This window comes from Palaemon carinicauda, chromosome 22 (genome assembly GCF_036898095.1).
Source record: "Palaemon carinicauda isolate YSFRI2023 chromosome 22, ASM3689809v2, whole genome shotgun sequence".
NCBI lineage: Eukaryota > Metazoa > Arthropoda > Malacostraca > Decapoda > Palaemonidae > Palaemon > Palaemon carinicauda.
Window position 1 is genome coordinate 21,999,125 of NC_090746.1, and position 20,093 is coordinate 22,019,217.

Below are 20,093 nucleotides of genomic sequence, written 5' to 3' on the forward strand. Positions count from 1 at the left end.
TTCTACATTCTTTCAGTTTCAACTTTACAAGCAATGAGTTTGGCTCCCTTTAGTAGAATTTTTATTACTGCTCAATTTAATTCAGGTCGAATTTGTTGGGAATTTTTAAGGAATTTTTGTCAAGTCAAGGGAGTAAACCATGTATTGCACGAAGGATGTTATATACTATATTTTTTATTTGGTGACTACTGATGAAATTTACCAGTGAAGAGTTTGTGGCAATCTTAATTAAAGGTGTATACTGTATTTTCAAGTCTTGAGAATTATAGACTAGGTTAGTAATTGCTGCAAATTGAATACACAGTTTGTATATATATATATATATATATATATATATATATATATATATATACACACACACACACATATATATATATATATATATATATATATATATATATATATATATATATATATACACACATATATTTATATATATATATATATATATATATATATATATATATATATATATATATACATATACATACATACATACATGCATATACATATATTTACACAGTATATATATACATGTATATATATGTATGTATGTATGTATATGTGTGGAATTTTTTTATATATTGCAGTATACTCATATACAGTATATGCACAAAAAGCATTTACAGTGTTTACCATCATTTAATTTGATGTTCAGACTTTATCAGAGGGTAACTCATTATGTCTAGTTGTGAACTTGAACAACTCAATTTTTCTCTGTATTTTTCTTAATCATAATTTATCACAAAGCTTGCAAAATGACTCTCATTTCTAATATATTTCTCTGCAATTTTTCAGCCGGAAGACCCTCCCTTTTTAACTGTTGGGACAGAAGTGTCTGCTAAGTACAAGGGTGCTTTTTGTGAAGCTAAAGTTCACAAAGTTGTTAAAGTTGTTAAAGTTAAGGTAAGAGAAAATTTAATCTCTCTCTCTCTCTCTCTCTCTCTCTCTCTCTCTCTCTCTCTCTCTCTCTCTCTCTCTCTCTCTCTCTCTCTCTCTCTCTCTCTCTCTCTCTCTCTCCCCCCCTCTCTCTCTCTCTCTCTCCCCCCCCCCTCTCTCTCTCTCCCCCCCCCCCTCTCTCTCTCTCTCTCTCTCTCCCCCCCCCCCTCTCTCTCTCTCTCTCTCTCTCTCTCTCTCTCTCTCTCTCTCTCTCTCTCTCTCTCTCTCTCTCTCTCTCTCTCTTTTCTTGGCTCCCAAGGTTTTTTTAATTGCTTAAATAATTTACTGAACAAATTTCTAATAATCTTAAAATGCAATGATATTTTCAACTTGACAGTTTTTTCATACAGTATATATATCTGTAATCACAAGATGCCTGACTTTCTTATAATGAATATCAACCATTTGTTCTGTAACTGGAATACAAACCACGCTATTTATTAGGGGTTATACTTTTGGCGGAGCTGAAATGACGAGCCATTAAAATTTAGTGAGGGTTAACTACCCACACCGCTAGTTAGCAGGGGTTGGGGTGGTGGGGTTAGCTTGCTACCACTCCCGTTCACACACCTGTGATTTAGTCACTTTACTTTTGGCTCGGATGGAGAGCGGTTGTTTCTTCTCTCCCTCCTCGCCTATTCTGGACTGCCATTAATTTTTGTCTTTTAACTTACTTTTTCTTATGCATGTATGTATATGAAAGCATTCTTAATGTTTATGTATATATATGTTTATAGAAATATGATAAGTTTCCTTTTCAGTGTTTGTGCTGTGTGTGTGATACATATACAACAACGACACTTGCGTAGATTAGCAAGGCCAGCACAGTTCCACTTCGTGGAGAACGACCTCTCCCTCTCTGGTCTGTTGGTCTTCCCGTCGGCATATAACCGTTAACTCGGCCGCCGCAGGGGAATCGTCATCACCTGGACCCTCTTCATTCAACTATTGTCTTCGCCTTTCCTTTTCCTACGGGAGACATGGATTTCTGAGCGAAGGGCTTGTGGCCTATCAGAGATTGACTGCGGTCTTTCTCTTCTCGAGTCGTTCATCTTTACAAAACTTGTGTACTATTGGGGAAGCTCCTTTCCCGTGCGGGGGTTAGGTTGCTCTTCCGATTGTTTGTCTCAATTATTTTTAGTGAAATATAATTGTAATTTTAACTTTTCAGCTTTTCTCCGTGGGGGAACACTTCCCTTCAGAGGATCAGTGGTTCTCACTATTAGTGAATATTCTTAGCTGATTTAAATATTTGTAATTCTGTTTTTATTACAGTTACTCCGCTCCCCCCTTCTCCCGTGGATGTCGACTGGGGAAGGAAGGGCGCAACACTTATTTTTACGTTGTTCCCTTGGAGTTCCTCCCTAGGGATTTTCTGTTAAATAATTAATTTTATTTTTTCCCAATTACCTATGCAGTTTTTCTTCGTTCGACTAAGACTGCCGATGAAGCAGAGCTATTCTCTTCATGCCTGGGGAATCTGCTGTCACTGCCATCCCTCAGAGGACGTCGTCATGGACGTCATCCCTTTTCTTAGAAGTACTCCCGTGACAACATAACCATCTTAGAACGCTAAAGGAGGTTCGCCTCCAGGGGTTGGATAACTTCCCTTCCGAGGGAAAGTTACCTCCCCAGGTGTGAGGTTGTTTCTCCCTTCCGAGGGAGTACTTCCCACATCTCAATAAATTCATCGTCTCCGACTGCTGTTGCTGCCTTCGCCCAGACTTCTCTCCCCCCTTGCTGAGTTTTTCTTCCTTCAGGGGCGGAGCACAGTCTTGGCAAGTCTCTTCTACGAAGTGCTTACCTCTCATTCGCGAGAGAGGCCACTCATAGAGACTCCTTTTCGGAGGATCGCTACTGTTAAAGGTCAGCTTGCTGATCCACCGGCCCTCAGGGCCGTCTTCAAGTCTCTTCTACGAAGTGTTCACCTCTCTCGTTCGCGAGAGAGGCCACTCAGAGAGACTCCTCTTCGAGGGATCGCTATTGTTAAAGGTCAGCTTGCTGATCCACTGGCCTTCATGGGCGTCTTCAAGTCTCTTCTATGAAGTGTTCACCTCTCTCGTTCACGAGAGAGGCCACTCATGGAGACACCTCTTCGGAGCATCATGCTGCTCATCAGTTCCTGATCATCCTACCAGCAGACCTACCAGCGCAACCTTGTGCTGCAACTTAGTCCGTGGACTTCAGTCCTGGACTCTTCCAAAGGCCAGCTTGCTGGTCCACTGGCCCTCATGGGCTTCATCAGTTCCTGATTATCCTACCAGCAGACCTACCAGCGCAACCTTGCGCTGCAACTTAGTCCATGGACTTCGGTCCTGGACTCTTCTATGGACCTTTCAAAGGCCCTTCCAAAGGGTACATCCCAGTTCCTGATCGTCCAACCAGCTGACCTGCCGATCTACCAACACATCCGTACGCCGCTGGTAGTCCTTTGAACTTTGGTCCTGGACTCAACGCGGACCTTTTTACGGTCCCCATCGGTGGATGCTCGCCCTTCCAAAGGGCACATCCCAGTTCCTGATCGTCCTGCCAGCTGATCTACCGATCTACCAACGCAACCTTACGCCGCTGTTAGTCCTTGAACTTCGGTCCTGGACTCTTCTGTGGACCCTTACGGTCTCCATCATGAATGTTTACCCTTCAGAAGGGCTCATTCCAGTTTCTGGTCGTCCTTCCAGCTGACCTGCCAACCTACTAGCGCTACCTTTGCGTGCGCGCCAACAGCCTTCCGCGCGTGCGCGTGCCAACGGCCTTCCGCGCGTGCGCGTGCCAACGGCCTTCCGCGCGTGCACACGCCAACGGCCTTCCGTGCGCCGGCACCAATGGTCTCCCGTGCGAGTGCCCGATAGCCTTTCGCACACACGCGTGCCAATGCTCTTACGCTCGCTAGTGCCAATGCTCTTACGAGCGTGCGCCAAATGCTCTTTCGTGCGCCGACAGTCTTCCACGCGCGTGGGCGCTGATGGTTTCCCGCACGCGCGCTCCAGAAGTCGCTACGTAGTACTCTCACGCACACGCCAATGCACCCGCCCTTGCGCAACCAGTCACACGCTTTGGCGCATTCTGGGGATAATGCACAAAAATACGCAGTGCCTTACTGCACTCCAGCAATCTTCCGCACTTTCCTGCGCAGTTGCGGTCTCAGATCCAATGTGCCAGCTCTTGCCTAAGATCCAGCACTTGCCTGCTCTCTAGGCAGATATTGAGCACCAGCATCATCCTGTTTGCCATCGCTCCAGTACTCTCCTACACACTCGCGCAATAGCCTGTAAAAAGGAATAAAACATTTTGGACAGGTTACCATTGCCCCATTCCTCCCTGCAAACACATAACATTGCTACCGGGAAAAGAGGAAAAGGCTTCACTGAAGGATTCAAGATTCCGAAGATTCCATCTTACAAGGGGAATCGAAACTGGGAATCCTTGGTCCTTGTCTCTTCTGAAGTTTCTCTTTTCCTTGATATACCACCATCAGTAAACAGGAGAGCATCAATAGTCTGATCTCTAGATCACGGTTTACTGATCGCTAGGTCGTCGATCACCAGATCGCCAATTGCTAACTCAACGCTGATCTTTGACCTCTTAGTCCCTCCAATGACTAACGATCTCCAATTGCTAGCGCTCCAATCACCGATTGCTAGTCAATAACCAGTCATCAGCTTGCTGATCACTAGATCACCGATGGGCAACTCATCTTTCTTCGATCATTGAACTCAGCTCGCTGATCTCTGACCAGCCCATCTTCAGCTTACTGATCTATGACCAACCAGGGGGGACCATAATCAGCTTGCTGATCTCTAACTCACCATGGGCTCACAGACCACCGATTCACCGATCATCGGCAATTCGCCAGCAGTTCGTGACTCGAACTTACTAGTCAACCTCTTCCTGTAGTTTCCTAGATCAGAAGGTATACAACATACTTCTTGCTACTGGCCGTTCACCATCACACTAAAGTGATCGGCAAACGTTCGACAACCCTCATCAACGGCGCGTTGATAGGGAACTACTTGCGAGCACTCTCCAACTGCACAGTAACCACGATACCCAACTGTTAACCATTGATTAACATTCACCAGATTGATTCTATTCTAAGGAATAGCATCAATCCCATTAGGGCACATGGTAAGGCTAAGCGTTGCCTTCCTTCTGTTAGTTAAAGGAATTCTCTCTCAGAGAAGAATTCTTACACTGTTTCGCATCTGATCTGTTAGTTAAAGGAATTCTCTCTCAGAGAAGAATTCTTACACTGTATCGGGTCTGATCCTTAACAACACGAGTCAAGACTTCAGCGTCGACAATCTTCCATGCAGAAGGATCCTCAAGGAGCTGTCCCTTTGGGTCGATGTCCACACCATGTTGGAGTTCGAACAAGGGCTAAGACCTCAGGTCTTCATTTACACACTGGACCTAAAGGACACTTACTCCCAGGTCCAAACCATCCATCTAGGAGGTTATAAGATTTTCTAGACAAACAAGAAACACCAGCTCAGGGCACTGTTCTTTGGTCTTTCCACTACACCCATCCTGGTCTCACAGGATCGGCTTCTGTCTCCTCTGTTTCGGTACGATTGACTGACCTTAGCAGACTTAGTGGCAACCTTGCATTAACGCCGGAACTTCTGAAGTCTTTTTACCAAGATCCAGTGATCAGGGTAAACCTGCGGAAGTCTTCCCTACTTCCCTCCCAGAAGACTGGTGTATCTGGGAATGATTCTAGACACCAATCTCCACAAAACCTTCTCAAAACGAGAACAACTCCCATTCCAAAGGGACTTGAGTCAAACTGGAATCAGACCCTTGATCCCCCAAACATTCTGACCCCGATGGGACCAGAAGTTTGGACAAACCTCAAGGGATGGGTGTGCGTCGAGAGTCTACAGAGCGGCATAACCTTGTCATCCTTCCCACCCCTCGGACTTGAGGTTGCACTTAGAACACATCAAAAGAAGAGAGGAGGGACCATAGTGCTGCACCACACGAGCTCAGCCCTCTGGACAGAGTCCGAAAGTACCTTCACTTAAATCTAAGAGATGAAGGCCAACTTTCTGGTCCTTCAGCAGCCTCATCGGTTCCTAACAGACCATTCAGTGATGTAATGGATGACACACCACACACCAAATAGAGACTTCCATCGACAAGCAAGAAGGAACTTGCACGTAGCCTCTTCCCATCTAACAGTATAAACACTAAGGTGGGCTAAAGTTTGTTTGGTACCACTATCAGCCCGCTTCGTTCCAGACTAAAAGAACGTGCTCGCCGACAATCTGTGCACAGCATCTCAGATAAGGTGTACCGAATGGTCTTTGGATCGCCTTGTAGCTGACAAAGTCCCGACTTTACGCGGTCCTCCAACTAGGGATCTGTTCGCAACGCTCCTGAATCTCAGGCTGCCGTTGCTCCCCAGCCCTAGACCCCAAGGCTCTCTGGCAACAACGGTCTCATCCCTGTTTTATCTGGAGAAGGACGCTCAAGAAGGCTAGAGCATCGGTCAACCTCTCAAGGACTCTCCTAGCTCCGCTATGGCATTATGCAGAACGGTCTCCAAACCTTTTGCAGCTCCTGATAGTCTCCAAGAGAACCCTCTCCACATCACAGACAACCCACTTCGACATCTACCACAAGCTATAGCTTTGCTATGATTGTACGCCTGGAGACTACCCAATACCTCTTTTGCGAAAAGGTTGTCTAGATATCTGAGGAATTCCTCAGCATCAGTCTACCAGGCAATATAACGTCTTGTGTGGTTGGTGTCATGTGAAAGAGTGTCTCTCCACTCGATACCTCTATTCCAGCAATAGCGGAATCCTCGAGTATATAAAGATGATCACTCAACCTTGATCCTTCACCTTCAAACTGAAAGAAAGGGACCGCCTCTCATCGATAAACTTTTCCTAACTCATACGGACTTACAACTTGCCTTTCCCCAGTCGGAATTGAGACCTTCATCTCGGAACATGGTTCAAATTCTCCGATCTCTAAAAAGACCTCATGTTCCACTTCACCAGGCAACAAATTTTCTCCTGATTTAAGAACACAATGTTCCTACACACTCGGACAGCAACCATACGATTCAAGGAACTTCGTGGTCTCTCTTTCGACATCGCCCATTATTGAGAAGGGCGAAAGACAATGTTCAGTTTCGTCCCTGAGTACGTCGCCAGACACAGTCTCCAGAGGTGATGGATCCTACACAAGTCTCCACTCGGTAACGGACGATCCAGATCATCCGTTACTGTACCCAGGGTAAGGTATGGGACTTTTTCTAAAGAAAACGGCAACAGCCCACTGGTGTCCTTCTCTTGTCATCAGCACTGGGAGAGACTAGAGGAGGATCACCGAAACATCATCTTGACGTGATGACTCACAGTGTCAGGGGCATAGCTATGCCCCTGGTCCTTCTTAGCAGATTACTATGTGACGCAGGTTTTACAAGAAAGGATGTGAATGCTCCAGGTGACTTTCACAACCTTTCTCCTGCAAGACGTGACCCACAGGAACTTGATACGATCTCTATCGGTCCGGTGGTGGCTGCAGAACAGTTGGTTGTATACCTCAAGCTCCTTATTGGACAAGTAGCAGAAGGTTGAGGGCACTGTTACCCGGTTTTAGTCAGCGTGAATGAAAAGATTTGACTGGCTCTTATTCTTTTCTTCATCCTACCCTCTCGTGGGGAAAGCAGCATTCTGGGTTCTCTGCATAAGCTGACCTCAAATCACTGCAGGTAAACCATGCTCCCTTGTGTACCTAGTATTAAGCTAATACTGTTGCCTCCCCATACCCTGAGGAGGTGGCATTGGGAAAGTCTTGGTTACATCAGGTTTTTCCTACATAGACTCGGAATAACCTTACCTAGACAGTCACACTTCTGCATGTCTCAACACATAGCTTGCGTAGGCTGCGGACCTTGCGTAGCAAGGTTTTAGTGAGGGCAGGGACTAATTATTTTTGAGTACTAACATACTCAGATAAGGAGCCCCGGGCAAAGCCAAAAGTCAGATTGGCAGGGACGTCCACGCTTCCTAATGGGTGAGTCACCCCTAATAAATAGCATGGTTTGTATTCCAGTTACGGAACAAGTGACATTCGTAGATAATTTGTATTTTTCCTAACTATACAAACCTTAGCTATTTATACAAACTTGCCCGCCATCCCTATCCCCCTTGAAGTTCTACCTCCAAGCAAAGTGACTACAGTAAATCACAGTTGTGTGAATGGGAGTGGTAGCAAGCTACCCCACCCCCGCTAACTAGCAGTGTTGGTAGTTAACCCTCGCTAAATTTTAATGGCTCGTCATTTCAGCTCCGCCAAAAGTATAACCCCCTAATAAATAGCTAAGGTTTGTATAGGTAGGAAAAATTCAAATTATCTACGAATTTGTCATTTTAACTTGTCCTGGTTATGTTTGTATTGCTTGAATGAAAATTTTTTGTTTTAGATAATTGGAATACTATTATCGAGATGGTTTTACAATCCAAGGGTCTTGATTTTGTAGGCATAACAACTCGTTATTAGTGGTTATTTGCAATTGTCATTCTATACATTTTTTAGAAAAGTTCAATTATGGCTATATGACATAAGCTTTATTCCAATTGGGCACTTGTTGAAATATGACTAAAGTTCCTCTTTACGGGGCATTATGAATCTAATCTTAATTTTTGGGAGATTCGTTGTATCCATGAAATATATAAGTTCGTGCAGTTATAACTCGAGGACTTGCTGTACAAACCATTAATCAGTTTAGGGCAGATTAGTTATGGGAGGGTGTTTGTATTTTTTGAAGTGTAACTGGCTACTATTTTATGGCTGATAATATAACTTGAAGTTAATGGCAAGTCCTTTCAACATAGAAAATCAAAGAATTTCCTTGATGTGGGTATTATCTTCCATCACCAATGTCCTTCATTTTCATGTAAGGAGGAGGAAGGTTTGAAACCTGAAGTTTGAACCATAGGGAAGCCAGACCTATCACAAGGTCCCCAGGTAGAGTTTGAAGGGGAGGAGTGGAGTATCATCTTGGTGATAGGCCACTATATGATGTGGTATCCCTGACAGAATATCGGGGTAGTCTTGAGCGATAAATAATATGGTCGTGTGTTATTGCTATTGCCTCCATTTCCCATTTCCAGGATTTAAATCCCCCCCCTTCCCTCTCAAGAGATATAGTTTGGACACTACTCTTGGTATTCATTCAGTGCACTGCTGTAGTGAAAGAAGTCTATATTTGATGATAAGGATGAAGGTCTTATTAATCTCTCAAAATTGATGGAATTCTCCAGTCTGCTCTTGGGATGTTGAACACTTTGGGAGGTTGGAGGCCAGTGATAGACATGGCATGCGTTCTCAAACCAAGTCAGTCCACTGTCTGCATATCCTCATGATTCAGGGAGTCCAGAAGGATGCATACATCCATATCTCCATTCACATGAAATCAAAGAAGAATCTGCACTACTGTTGGATGTCAAAGGTGTTCGCATGGTTACAGTTCATCGTAGCCTCTGTACCTCACAGGATGGGTATTGGTCTTCATCGGTACTAAAACTTTGGGCAAATCCTTGCATATTTCTCTCTCAGACTCTCCTCAGTTTGGGTCTGCAAATAAATAATTTCAAATTGTACTTTCCTCCTCCCACCTAACAATGTAACTGGAAATGAAGGTCATCGCTGTGCTGTGCTGTGCTGTGCTGTGAACAGTTGAATCCATAGTAGACAGAATCAAGAGGTTTAAGTACAACATATAGCCCTTTTTAAGATTTTCACCCCCTATTCACAAGGCAGTGGAGGTAGCATTAGGCATCTCGTCTTCTGAGGGAAGCTGATCTCCTATAGTTGGTTCAATATTTTATCTTTTTAAGGAGACCAGAAGTAAAGTGACCAGTAACATGGAGTCTATCTTGATGGAAGGACTTATTGTTTTCTCAAAATCTATTAACCCTTGGATGCTTAGCCTACGCCCTTACAAAATTCGGGGTGAGGTACAGATCATATGTCCTTTGCCGAAAAATAACATTCGCGAAAAAGTTTTTTAATTAGTAAGTCCAAACTATTACAAATTAAAGTTTCTGATTTGTTGCATTATATTGGCAAAAGATTGAACATTGTACTAATGTAAAAGCAAAAAAAAACAACTAAAATGCTAAAAATAATTAGAAAAATGCATGTTCAACGGTTTTTATAAGAGAAATTCATGAAAAAATGCAATAATTAAAATGTTTGATGATTTTTTTCTAATATGCAAATAGTGTAGAAATGGCTGATCTTTTGCGTGGATGCATTCCTTTTCAATAAATATATTGGTAAGTAAGATGTAAAGGGATAAAAAAAAAAAATGTATCTGGAGCAAATATTTCAGATTTCCCTTGCCTACATATGTTGACGTTTTTCATTGTTACAATGTAACAAATAAAAATAATGAAAAATTAAAGATATTACAGTATTGTAAAGATGATTAAATTTCCAATGAAATTGATAAATAAGAAAATGTATGTTTTTGTGGAAATATATTGAGCAATCACTGTTAATAAACGCTGTAAGTATTGCAATTTCGAAATTTTTTTATATTGAAGTGAATGCTTTTATGTTTTATATACCATATAAAAGTAAAATATTCGGCTTTCCAATCATGTATGAGACATGTATATTGCAGGTATTTACATGAGCAGAAACCTGCCTAGGAAGATTTTTCTACGAGAGCATAAACTTGCACATTTCAGTTACGCCTGGAAATAAAGATATGCTCACATTTTAAGTAATAACTCCATTATGAATAAAGCTAGAGAAAAACATTAGTATAGCATTGAAAACTGATGAAATTTTCTATGATGTGTTATAATAAAATCAATAGGTGGCATACATAAATAAATGAGCAATGGGAGGTGAAAGATGGGAGAAATTTATTTTTCGTATATTCAGCTATTTGGTAAGTTTTTTCACCTATGAAAAATATTACATTTAACTTTACACCACGGGAAAATGCAAGGAATAGGCTTTCAAATTATGTATGATACATGTATATTGCAGTTATTTACATACACACAAGCCTGTCTAGAAATAAAATATTCTCGCTATCACTAGACATACACTAGGCCTAAGCTCAAAACAGCACCTAGCATTTTCCGTCATAACACTGTACTAATAATGCTATTGAGAAATTAAAACGGCAATAATAAGCCAAATAATTTATCTAAAGATTTGTAAAATAATAGTATCAATAAGCGTTCCCTTAAAGTTTCGAGTGATTGAAGGTGGTAGCTTGATAAAAAGATACTGTATATTGATGCTTTACAGTATACAAATAACATTTCTACGCTAAGCATTTTTGGCGTTGTTATTGTACAATTTTCAAATAATAAATATGTACATATATAAAGATAAACGTGTAAATGATGCCTGTTCAATGCTATAAATACATTTGACAAAAATAATAGAAATGGAAATACATAACTCAATCATAAAAGAGTACTGTAAATGTAACCAGATTTCGTTCACATGCGCAACATTACTCACACATACGCTTATATATATACGCACAAACACAACCATTCGTTCCAGAAGTTATAGTCAGGTACTTGTTCTTTCTGTAGCTTCTCTTGGACTTGTAGGTTATGTGACTTCAAGATGAGGCAAACGGGCTCATTTTCCCCCAGACCTCACAAAATTAATTTCTTTTCTCGTCTTTATATTTTTATTTTGCTACCACTTGAAATTAATGAGCCATGTCGTATCAAAAAAAGCAAAACTGTAAAGCATCCATGTAGGGAACAAGGCACATTAGAAATAGTTTTCTGCCTTGTAAAACCAAAAAATCATCCGCTATAAGAGATCTTATCGTGACTGTGCATGCCAGCAAATGCAAAATGAAAATATATACAAGCAAAAATACAAGCCTATGTACACAGTCAAATACAAAAGTAGATCATGTGGTGCACACAGACCAGGCAAACGGGGTAATTTTCTCACAACTCACGGAATTAATTCTTTTCTTGTCTTTATATTTACTGTGCAACGTCTTCTAATCATATATAATGCAGGAAATATTACAGAAAAACAAGATGCAAAATATACTTTTAAAGAAAATAGGTCACATTGGAGAGAGAGTCTAAATTAGTTTTTTCACGAAAAGCAAAACAAACATTAGTCTCTTACTTCTCACAGTGACTGTGCTAGGATTTCTAAGCAGTTTATAACACAAATTTGATGAAATATGCGGGCAATCAGGACGGACATAAAGATGAAAAAAATAAATCTCAAAGAAAAAAAACATTCATAACTCGGTAAAATCTTTACCAAAAATGATAGAATAAAGTTTTTTTTTAAGTATTTCAAAATTAATCTTCCAGCACTTATTGACAATATCAAAGAAATGCACAACACGAGGCACAGCTGATGTACATAATGTAAATGGCATTCATGACCAACAAAGAAAACCCATTCTAGGTCAATTTTTTTCATAAAAAACAATTCTTTAGTTCTAACATCATTATACTCTTCAATGTCTTCAAATCTTTATACTATTCAATGTCTTCAAATCTTTATACTATTCAATGTCTTCAAATCTTTATACTCTTCAATGTCTTCAAATCCTTATAATGCACTATTCACCAAAAGAAAAAAAAAGTGAAAAGACGCATATTTCAAAGTAAATGGATTAAGCTCTTAAATGAAGTAAAAGATCAGCATAGGCCTGCCACGCACGTGCGGCTACTACTTGTTTTCTTTTAGGCTCCACATGTCCTGTGACCATCTGCCGACTCGTGGTGTGAGTTTCGTTTTCCTTAAGTGACGTGCGTATTTATGCCTAATTTCCTCCGAAAATAAGTTACATATGACGCGGCAATTCGCATCATTGGATTACTTGCAGCAAAAAATATTTTCATCTGTCATTGCGTCATCGGATCACTAGAGGATTATGAGATTTAAGTGTAGGTTATGAAATATTTAGTACAGTAGGGCTGATTTTTTTTTTTTTGTGTGTGTGTGTGTGAGAGAAAGAGAGACCTCCCCCCCATTTCTAGAATGCAGACTTTACTTTGATATTGATTTGAATGTGTTAGCATGTGAGTTATTCATGAATTTAGTATTCGTTGAACATCAAAGGCTTGCTTTTGGTGCCATGCATGCCAAATCTTGGTTTACATAAATGTTTTCTCTCTTCAGGTAACTTTTAAACTTGGTTTGGGATCTGCTGTTGTATCCGATGACCAGGTGAAGGGGGTATTAAAAATTGGTGCCCAAGTGAAGGCCAGCCATCCAGATAAGAATCAGTATGTAGATGCCATTATTAACAAGATACAAGACTGCAGTCAGTACACAGTTGGTAAGTATATGTTGCTGAAATATTTTTGCTACTAGATAAATTTATAGAGGGGAAAATTGTTTCCAAAGTATCATGTTTTTAAGGGAGTTCTTAGCCCCATTAATCATATACAGTAATGCATTATTTTTATGAATGGATCACAGTGTTGCTGTACTCATTATCTGGCTCCTGAAAATTTAACACAAGTTTAGTTACTCCGCTTACTGTTACCGTTTTGGCTGAATGTTTTTGTAGTGCTGTATTACCTATGGTCAATAGTGTGTTTTTTTTTCATGGATGCCGTCTTGTCAGAGGCAGTTCTTTTTTATGTCTTATTTACATTGTATTTATTCCTTCTTTAACAAACCTTATGTTACGTATAGGGATTATCTTTAGGCTAAGCTGGAAGGTTAGCCATTAGACTTTTGATGCTGTGTGGGAACTACCTGATCGCTACAGCGGGGAATGTAGTATGTAGCCGGGGGATACCCAGCCACTCGTATCTACTCACTCATCGGTGAACTACGTAACTTTTTTTCTTTTGGCTGGTCGAGAACTGGTATGTCCGCTCTCTCTTCCTCAATGCTTGGCCAATATAGACTGTCGCTTTATGCACAAGAGTTTTTTTTTTTTACAGGTGTTACTGTTCTCTGATGCTCCCATGCATACGTGCCCTGGTCGTGAAGGGTGCTTCATGTCGTCAGCTGAGACCGAGCTTTGTTCGCTATGCCCGACCTGCAGGGGCCTTCGCTGCGAGCAGGGTTTGCCTCGTGACGAGTGTAGGGAGTGGCGTGCCTCCCAGTGGGGGAAATTTGGCTGTTGTAGGAAGATGTCTAAGAGAGGTCTCTCCCCCAGGGTCTACCTCGGGCTGCTTCTTCCCGCACACCTAGATCTCTTTCCAAAGCTGCTCCTCGCTTGCCTTCCTCCGGGAACAATCGAGTAGGAGCATAGAGCAGTTAACTACATGGCAACCTCATGGTACCGGGGTTTTGTGAAGGTGCTCCTCTAGGGGAAACCCTAGAGGAGCACCTTCACCTCAGGTTGCAGGGAGTCATTTTGACTTTCTGATGTGCTACAAGCATGGTTGTCGCTTGGAGTTTCTCTACCACCTTCCAAGGAAGCTTCAGCGTGGGGGCCGGAGAGACCCTTCTTCGCCACTTATTTCGGTAGGGGAAGCCAGAGATGTTTGCAAAGTCCATCTCTTGCCCTCTCCTGGCCCTTTCATGCATTTCCGAGGTCAGGGCTACCATTCATCCATCTGACGGACTTGACGACGAGGGTTTTTGTAATCTTCAGGTTACATCGTCACCTAATATCCCGCAAGTACTTCTCTCCCCCTTCAGGCAATATTCCAGCCCGCGTATAGAACGCTCACCTGCTGCAGATAACGATTATCAACCCATGGCCACCTCGGGGAACCGACAAAACCCCCACCTGACAAAATCCCCACCGACAAAACTCCCACTGACAAAATCCCCACCCGACATAACCCCCACAGGACAAAACCCCCACATGACAAAAACCCCACCTGACAAAATCCCCACATGACAAAAACCCCACCCAACAAAATCCCCACATGACAAAAACCCCACCCGACAAAAAAATTTCCTAAGTACCTATTACCATTAAACTACTGCTTACAAAAAAATTGCTAAGTATCTATTACCATTAAACTACTGCTTACAAAAAATTTGCTAATTACCTATTACCATTAAACTACTGCTTACAAAAAAATTGCTAAGTATCTATTACCATTAAACTACTGCTTACAAAAAATTTGCTAATTACCTATTACCATTAAACTACTGCTTACAAAAAAATTGCTAAGTACCTATTACCATTAAACTACTGCTTACAAAAAATTTCCTAAGTACCTATTACCATTAAACTACTGCTTACAAAAAAATTGCTAAGTACCTATTACCATTAAACTACTGCTTACAAAAAATTTGCTAAGTACCTATTACCATTAAACTACTGCTTACAAAAAATTTGCTAAGTACCTATTACCATTAAACTACTGCTTACAAAAAATTTGCTAATTACCTATTACCAAGTAAACTACTGCTTACAGAAAATCTATCAAGAATTTCTTACGACAATTTTGGAAAAGGGAGAGGAACTAGGGTTAGATATGAATCCTGTTACTACGATGTCAGACTTCGAAAAATCTCTCTTAAATGCAATTGAAAATATATTAGTACCTCATATTCATATTAAAACATACTTTTATCATCTGACACAGAATACATGGAGGAAAGTACAAAGCTTAGGACAAAGCAATGTTTACAAGCAAGATGAATCTACTAGGCATTTTTGCGGAATGATTGATGGACTAGCTTTTCTGCCAGCTGATAAAATCAAAGATGACATAAATTTCCTTAAATTGAATTGCCCAACCCATCTTGAACATCTTTAGGAATATTTTGATGCTGTTTATATGACGGGTACTAAGCGTCGATCACAACAAATCCCACAATTATTTTCTCCTGAAAAATGGAGTGTGTATGAAGCAACTGTTAATGGTGAAGACCGTACAAATAACCTATGTGAAACATGGAATAATTCTTTCAAATACCTTGTGGGTTACAGTCACCCCACAATTTGGACTGTAATTGAAGCTCTGAATAAAGATATCTTTATCTCTGAACAAAAGGCTTTTAAAGGTTTGTGTAATCTTATCTTTTTTAATAAATACTTTTAAAACTGTTAATTTTGATACCTTTTGTTTTTAGTAAAGTATTTAAAAATCAACTTTTGTTTCATACAGATCCTGAATATGCATATTTAAAATAGTTTAAGCTGCCATCATGCCAAAAATTTTCATAAATAGGTAAACAAATAAAAACAATGACCGACTATAACTAAAATTTAGCAAAGTTTGTATTTGTCAGGTGGGGTTTTTGTCATGTGGGGGTTTTGTCGGGTGGGGGTTATGTCGGGTGGGGGTTTTGTCAGTGGGGGTTTCGTCGGTGGGGGTTTTGTCAGGCATTCGGCCACCTCTCCATCTGCTCGCCAATAGATCAAGAGATCGCAGGTCATCACAATTTTGACGCTCTTCCTCAAGGTGGCGTTCTTCACGAGCTAAACGCTCAAAATCATGAGATTGCAGGTCATTATGATCTTTAAGCTCTTCCTTGAGAAGGCATTCCTATTCACGAGCTAAAAGCTCACAATCATGAGCTAGATGCTCAGGATCACGACTGGGAGCTAGACACGATCACAAGCAAGATGCTCACGACCACAAGCAGGACGCTCACGATAGCGAACAATATGTTCACAATCACGATCAAAACGCTCACGATCGCGAACAAGATATTCACGATCACGAACAAGATGTTCACCTCCACGAACAAGATGTTCACGACCACGATCAAAACGATCCTCTTTATGAGGACGAAGTAGGTATTTGCATTCACGATCAATGCTACTCTCTCCAACCCGGCGATTTCCTTCTGCTGCTCCTGCCAGATGAACCACGCTCGAACGACCATCTCCGAATGGACCTTATCGTCTACCCCCTGCTTTCCTTACTACCTGGGGTATCCTAGTTAAGCGTTCGCCTACACAACGCTCACTTACGGGTCGTCTGCCGATGCAACGTCGTTACCCCATTCCGAGGCTTCCTCCACCACCTCTGAAGTGTGATCGTAGCCCTATAACGCTACAAAGGCCCCCAAGGCTCCCTCCTCACTCGCCGTCAATTGTTCATGAAATGGATACATCTGCTCGTGAATTGCGCCCTTTAGCACATGCGACTGCCGATTTAATTTGTTCCAGCCCCAATTTCACGAGTGATCGCAAGTCCTCCTCCGGAAACATCCTCCACAACTGCTACATCTAGTAGTAGACCCATTCCCTTCCCAGAAGGGTTAGAGAACCACCAAACAAGTTAGTGTGCGTGTTCCAATCTCTCTCTATCATCCTCTACAAACAACTAAGGAAGACCTGATGCCTGAAAGATTGTCTCCTAGAATCGACCAGGCTCCGAAACGTTGTCCTACTAAGAGGCGTGCTCCTCCTCCAAGTCTTTGAAAAGACGCCCCAGACCTTATGTCAGTCGGTGAAGTTGTGTTGTGGTTTAACACCTTGGTGGCTTCCTTGCAGAAGTCTCCAAGCAACTCGGGCATTCCAGCCCCTCCGAAACGGCCTTGTATCCAAACCACTCCTTAGATCCCACTAGAGAGGTAAGTACAGTATCTTTTTCATCCTCTTCTGTAGGCCCTTTTGACCCCAGGAGGAAATCTGGACCCAGAAGTGAAGATACGGTTGATCACGGGATGGCACCGGACTTTGTCAAACCCCTCTTACTCCGATACACTCTGGAGATAGGTAGACAATGAGACAGAAGAGGAGGATGCCGCGTTGTACTCTACCTTACGCGGACCAGCTTCAACCTTCGGTGAGTAGAGATAAAGGCTCATGCCAGGAGATCTCTCTTCAGCCCCTAGAAATTGTCCTGTCTCTAGATAACCCAGAGACGAGCAATCTTCTATCTCTTGAGTGTCACGCTCTACCGGAACCATAAGCTTCTCCCAAACCGTCCATCCTGGAAGAGCATTTTCCTCTTCGTAGAGAGTCTGAAGACTCAGACATTCCTAAGAATGCAAAATTGAGGGAGACACTGGGACCTGAGATAGATCATAGATCTCCCGAGGCGAGACCTTCCAAAGAACCTACTCCTGTTGCCGACTTTGATCTACCCTAGGCTCCTATGGGTGAGAGCTTGGAGGTAGATAAGTTTCTGGAATCTGAAGATTATTATTTCCCCAGAGCAGCAAGTCGAAAGTTCCACTCCGAAGCCGAGCACAAGGAGTTGGAACACCCCTTCTGGTAAGTCATTGCTTGTATGAGATCCATTAACAAGCTGTCAGATTCTGGTACCACTCCTCAGGAAGGCAAGAGCATGGTTCAAGAACAATTGTTTGGCACCCAAAGGCCCCTCAGACCAGTGCAGTCTAGCTCTGGTCGAAGGGACTGACAACGGCCAGAAGAAAAGCTCGCTCTCAGGTAGCAGGCGCATTCAGCTCTCTGAGGGTAGGCTTCATATCAAGGGCGCTCCCACTTTCATAATACGAGATCAAGAACGAGGCCCTTCCAGCTTTGACCCTAGACTCCTCAATAGAATCCCTTACCACTGGTCTCTGTGCAGAGAGCTTCACTTTCGGCAACTGAGCTCCTCAACATAGAGTAACGCGTAAAGTACGCCATGCAAGCTACTTCGTGGCCTGACCTACGGTTGGGATCGTTGGGCCACATTGTAAAATACGAGGCTTTATCCAAGGATTCTACAAGGTGGTCCTTGGAATCTTTCCCTTTTCTGGTACTCGGACCTTGGAATTCCTTTCCCACCAGGTGGTCAACCTGTGGGCAAATGCTATTCTAAAGAGAAGGGATACTGTGATAGGGAGATTCCACAGGCAGGTGCCGAAAGCGTATGTAATGAGTCTGAGGAACTCGACCCACCAGGGATCTACTCTCTTTGACCCAGAGGAAGTAGAGAGAGCAGCTGATAGGTGGAGAAAATACTCAACCTCCCAGAGATCAACCCCATCCATAGAATACCTTGACATTTAGGGCTTCAGGACCTACCAACAAGGTGTGATCCTTTCTGGCTAAAGACCAGAAAGGTCCCAAATCTTTCTAAGGAAAGAGAGGTGGTAGAGGGGGTGGCCGAGGCTGTCGCTCCCGCTAGGGAGGGCAATCCTTTCACCAGTCAACTGGTGGGGGGATGACTGCAACACCTCTGTCAGAGGTGGCAGCTCCATGGGGCAGATCCCTGGACGATCGCAGTGAGCGGCGTAAGGTATTGCGTCCCGTTCACTCAATATCTCCCTCTACTGACTTGAGCTTCTATACAAAGGTATCCATAAAGGAGCTGGCCCTTTGGGCTGAAGTCCAGACCATGCTGCAGAAGAGCACTCTCCAAGAGATCCTAGGCATGTCTCCAGGCTTTTATAGTCTACTCTTTCTTGTGAAAAAGGTGTCTGGAAGCTGGAGACCAGTCATCGATCTCTTGCCCCTGAACAAGTTTGTTCTACAAACTCCGTTCCGGATGGAGGCGGCATACACAGTCATCCAGGCAGTAAGGCCAAAGGACTTCAGGTGCACACTGGATCTCTAAGATCCATACTTCTAAATCCCAGTCCATCAGTCTTCCAGGAAGTACTGTATCTTAGATTCATACACGAGAACAGACGTTACCACTTGAAAGTCCTCTGTTTTGGTCTTGCAACAGTTCCCCAGGTCTTCACGAGGGTGTTTGCCTTACTGTCATCTTGGGCACACAAGAACGGCATTTGTCTCTTAAGATTCCTTGTCGGTCGATTCTTGCAGACTCGGCGATAACCTTTCTTTATCACCGAGACATTCTTCTCAAGTTTTTTCCAGGGTCCCAGGATCATGATAAATCTGAGGAAGTCACCGCTGCTCCCCTCTCAGAGACTGGTTTACCTCGGTATGACTGTAGACATAAGACAACAGAGTACACTGACTGAGAGAAGTGGCAAGGTCCTTCCTCAGATGGGAAGATCTTCCAGCCCAACAGTGGTTGTGCCTCCTAGGCCACCTAACATCCCTGATTCGTCTTGTTCCCAACGGCTGTCTTAGGACACAATCCCTTCCGTGTGGAACTAGCACTCCAGCTCCCAAGGCACCTTAGTCCCCATAGGACATGATTACGTGACGGATCTTCAGTTTTGGGTGGCAGAGGAGAACCTCCTCAAAGGTCTAGACCTCATTCCTCCTATGGACTTGATGGTACAGTGATACCTCGGTACTCGACCATAATCCGTTCGAGATCCGTGTTCGACCTCCGATTTGTTCGAGTACCGAATTTTTTTTCCCCATAAGAAATAAT

At 42.6% G+C, this 20,093-nt stretch overlaps 1 protein-coding gene across 5 annotated transcripts in view; it reads left to right on the forward strand.

The window, feature by feature from the left end:
- htk (hat-trick) overlaps nucleotides 1–20,093 on the forward strand; it is a 152,257-nt gene that overhangs the window by 23,763 nt on the left and 108,401 nt on the right. For all 5 annotated transcript variants that reach the window (XM_068346047.1, XM_068346044.1, XM_068346046.1 and 2 more), the window contains 2 exons: nucleotides 799–906; nucleotides 13,096–13,255. In XM_068346047.1, the coding sequence (XP_068202148.1) occupies nucleotides 799–906; nucleotides 13,096–13,255 (268 nt within the window). The remainder of the gene's footprint in view (nucleotides 1–798; nucleotides 907–13,095; nucleotides 13,256–20,093) is intronic.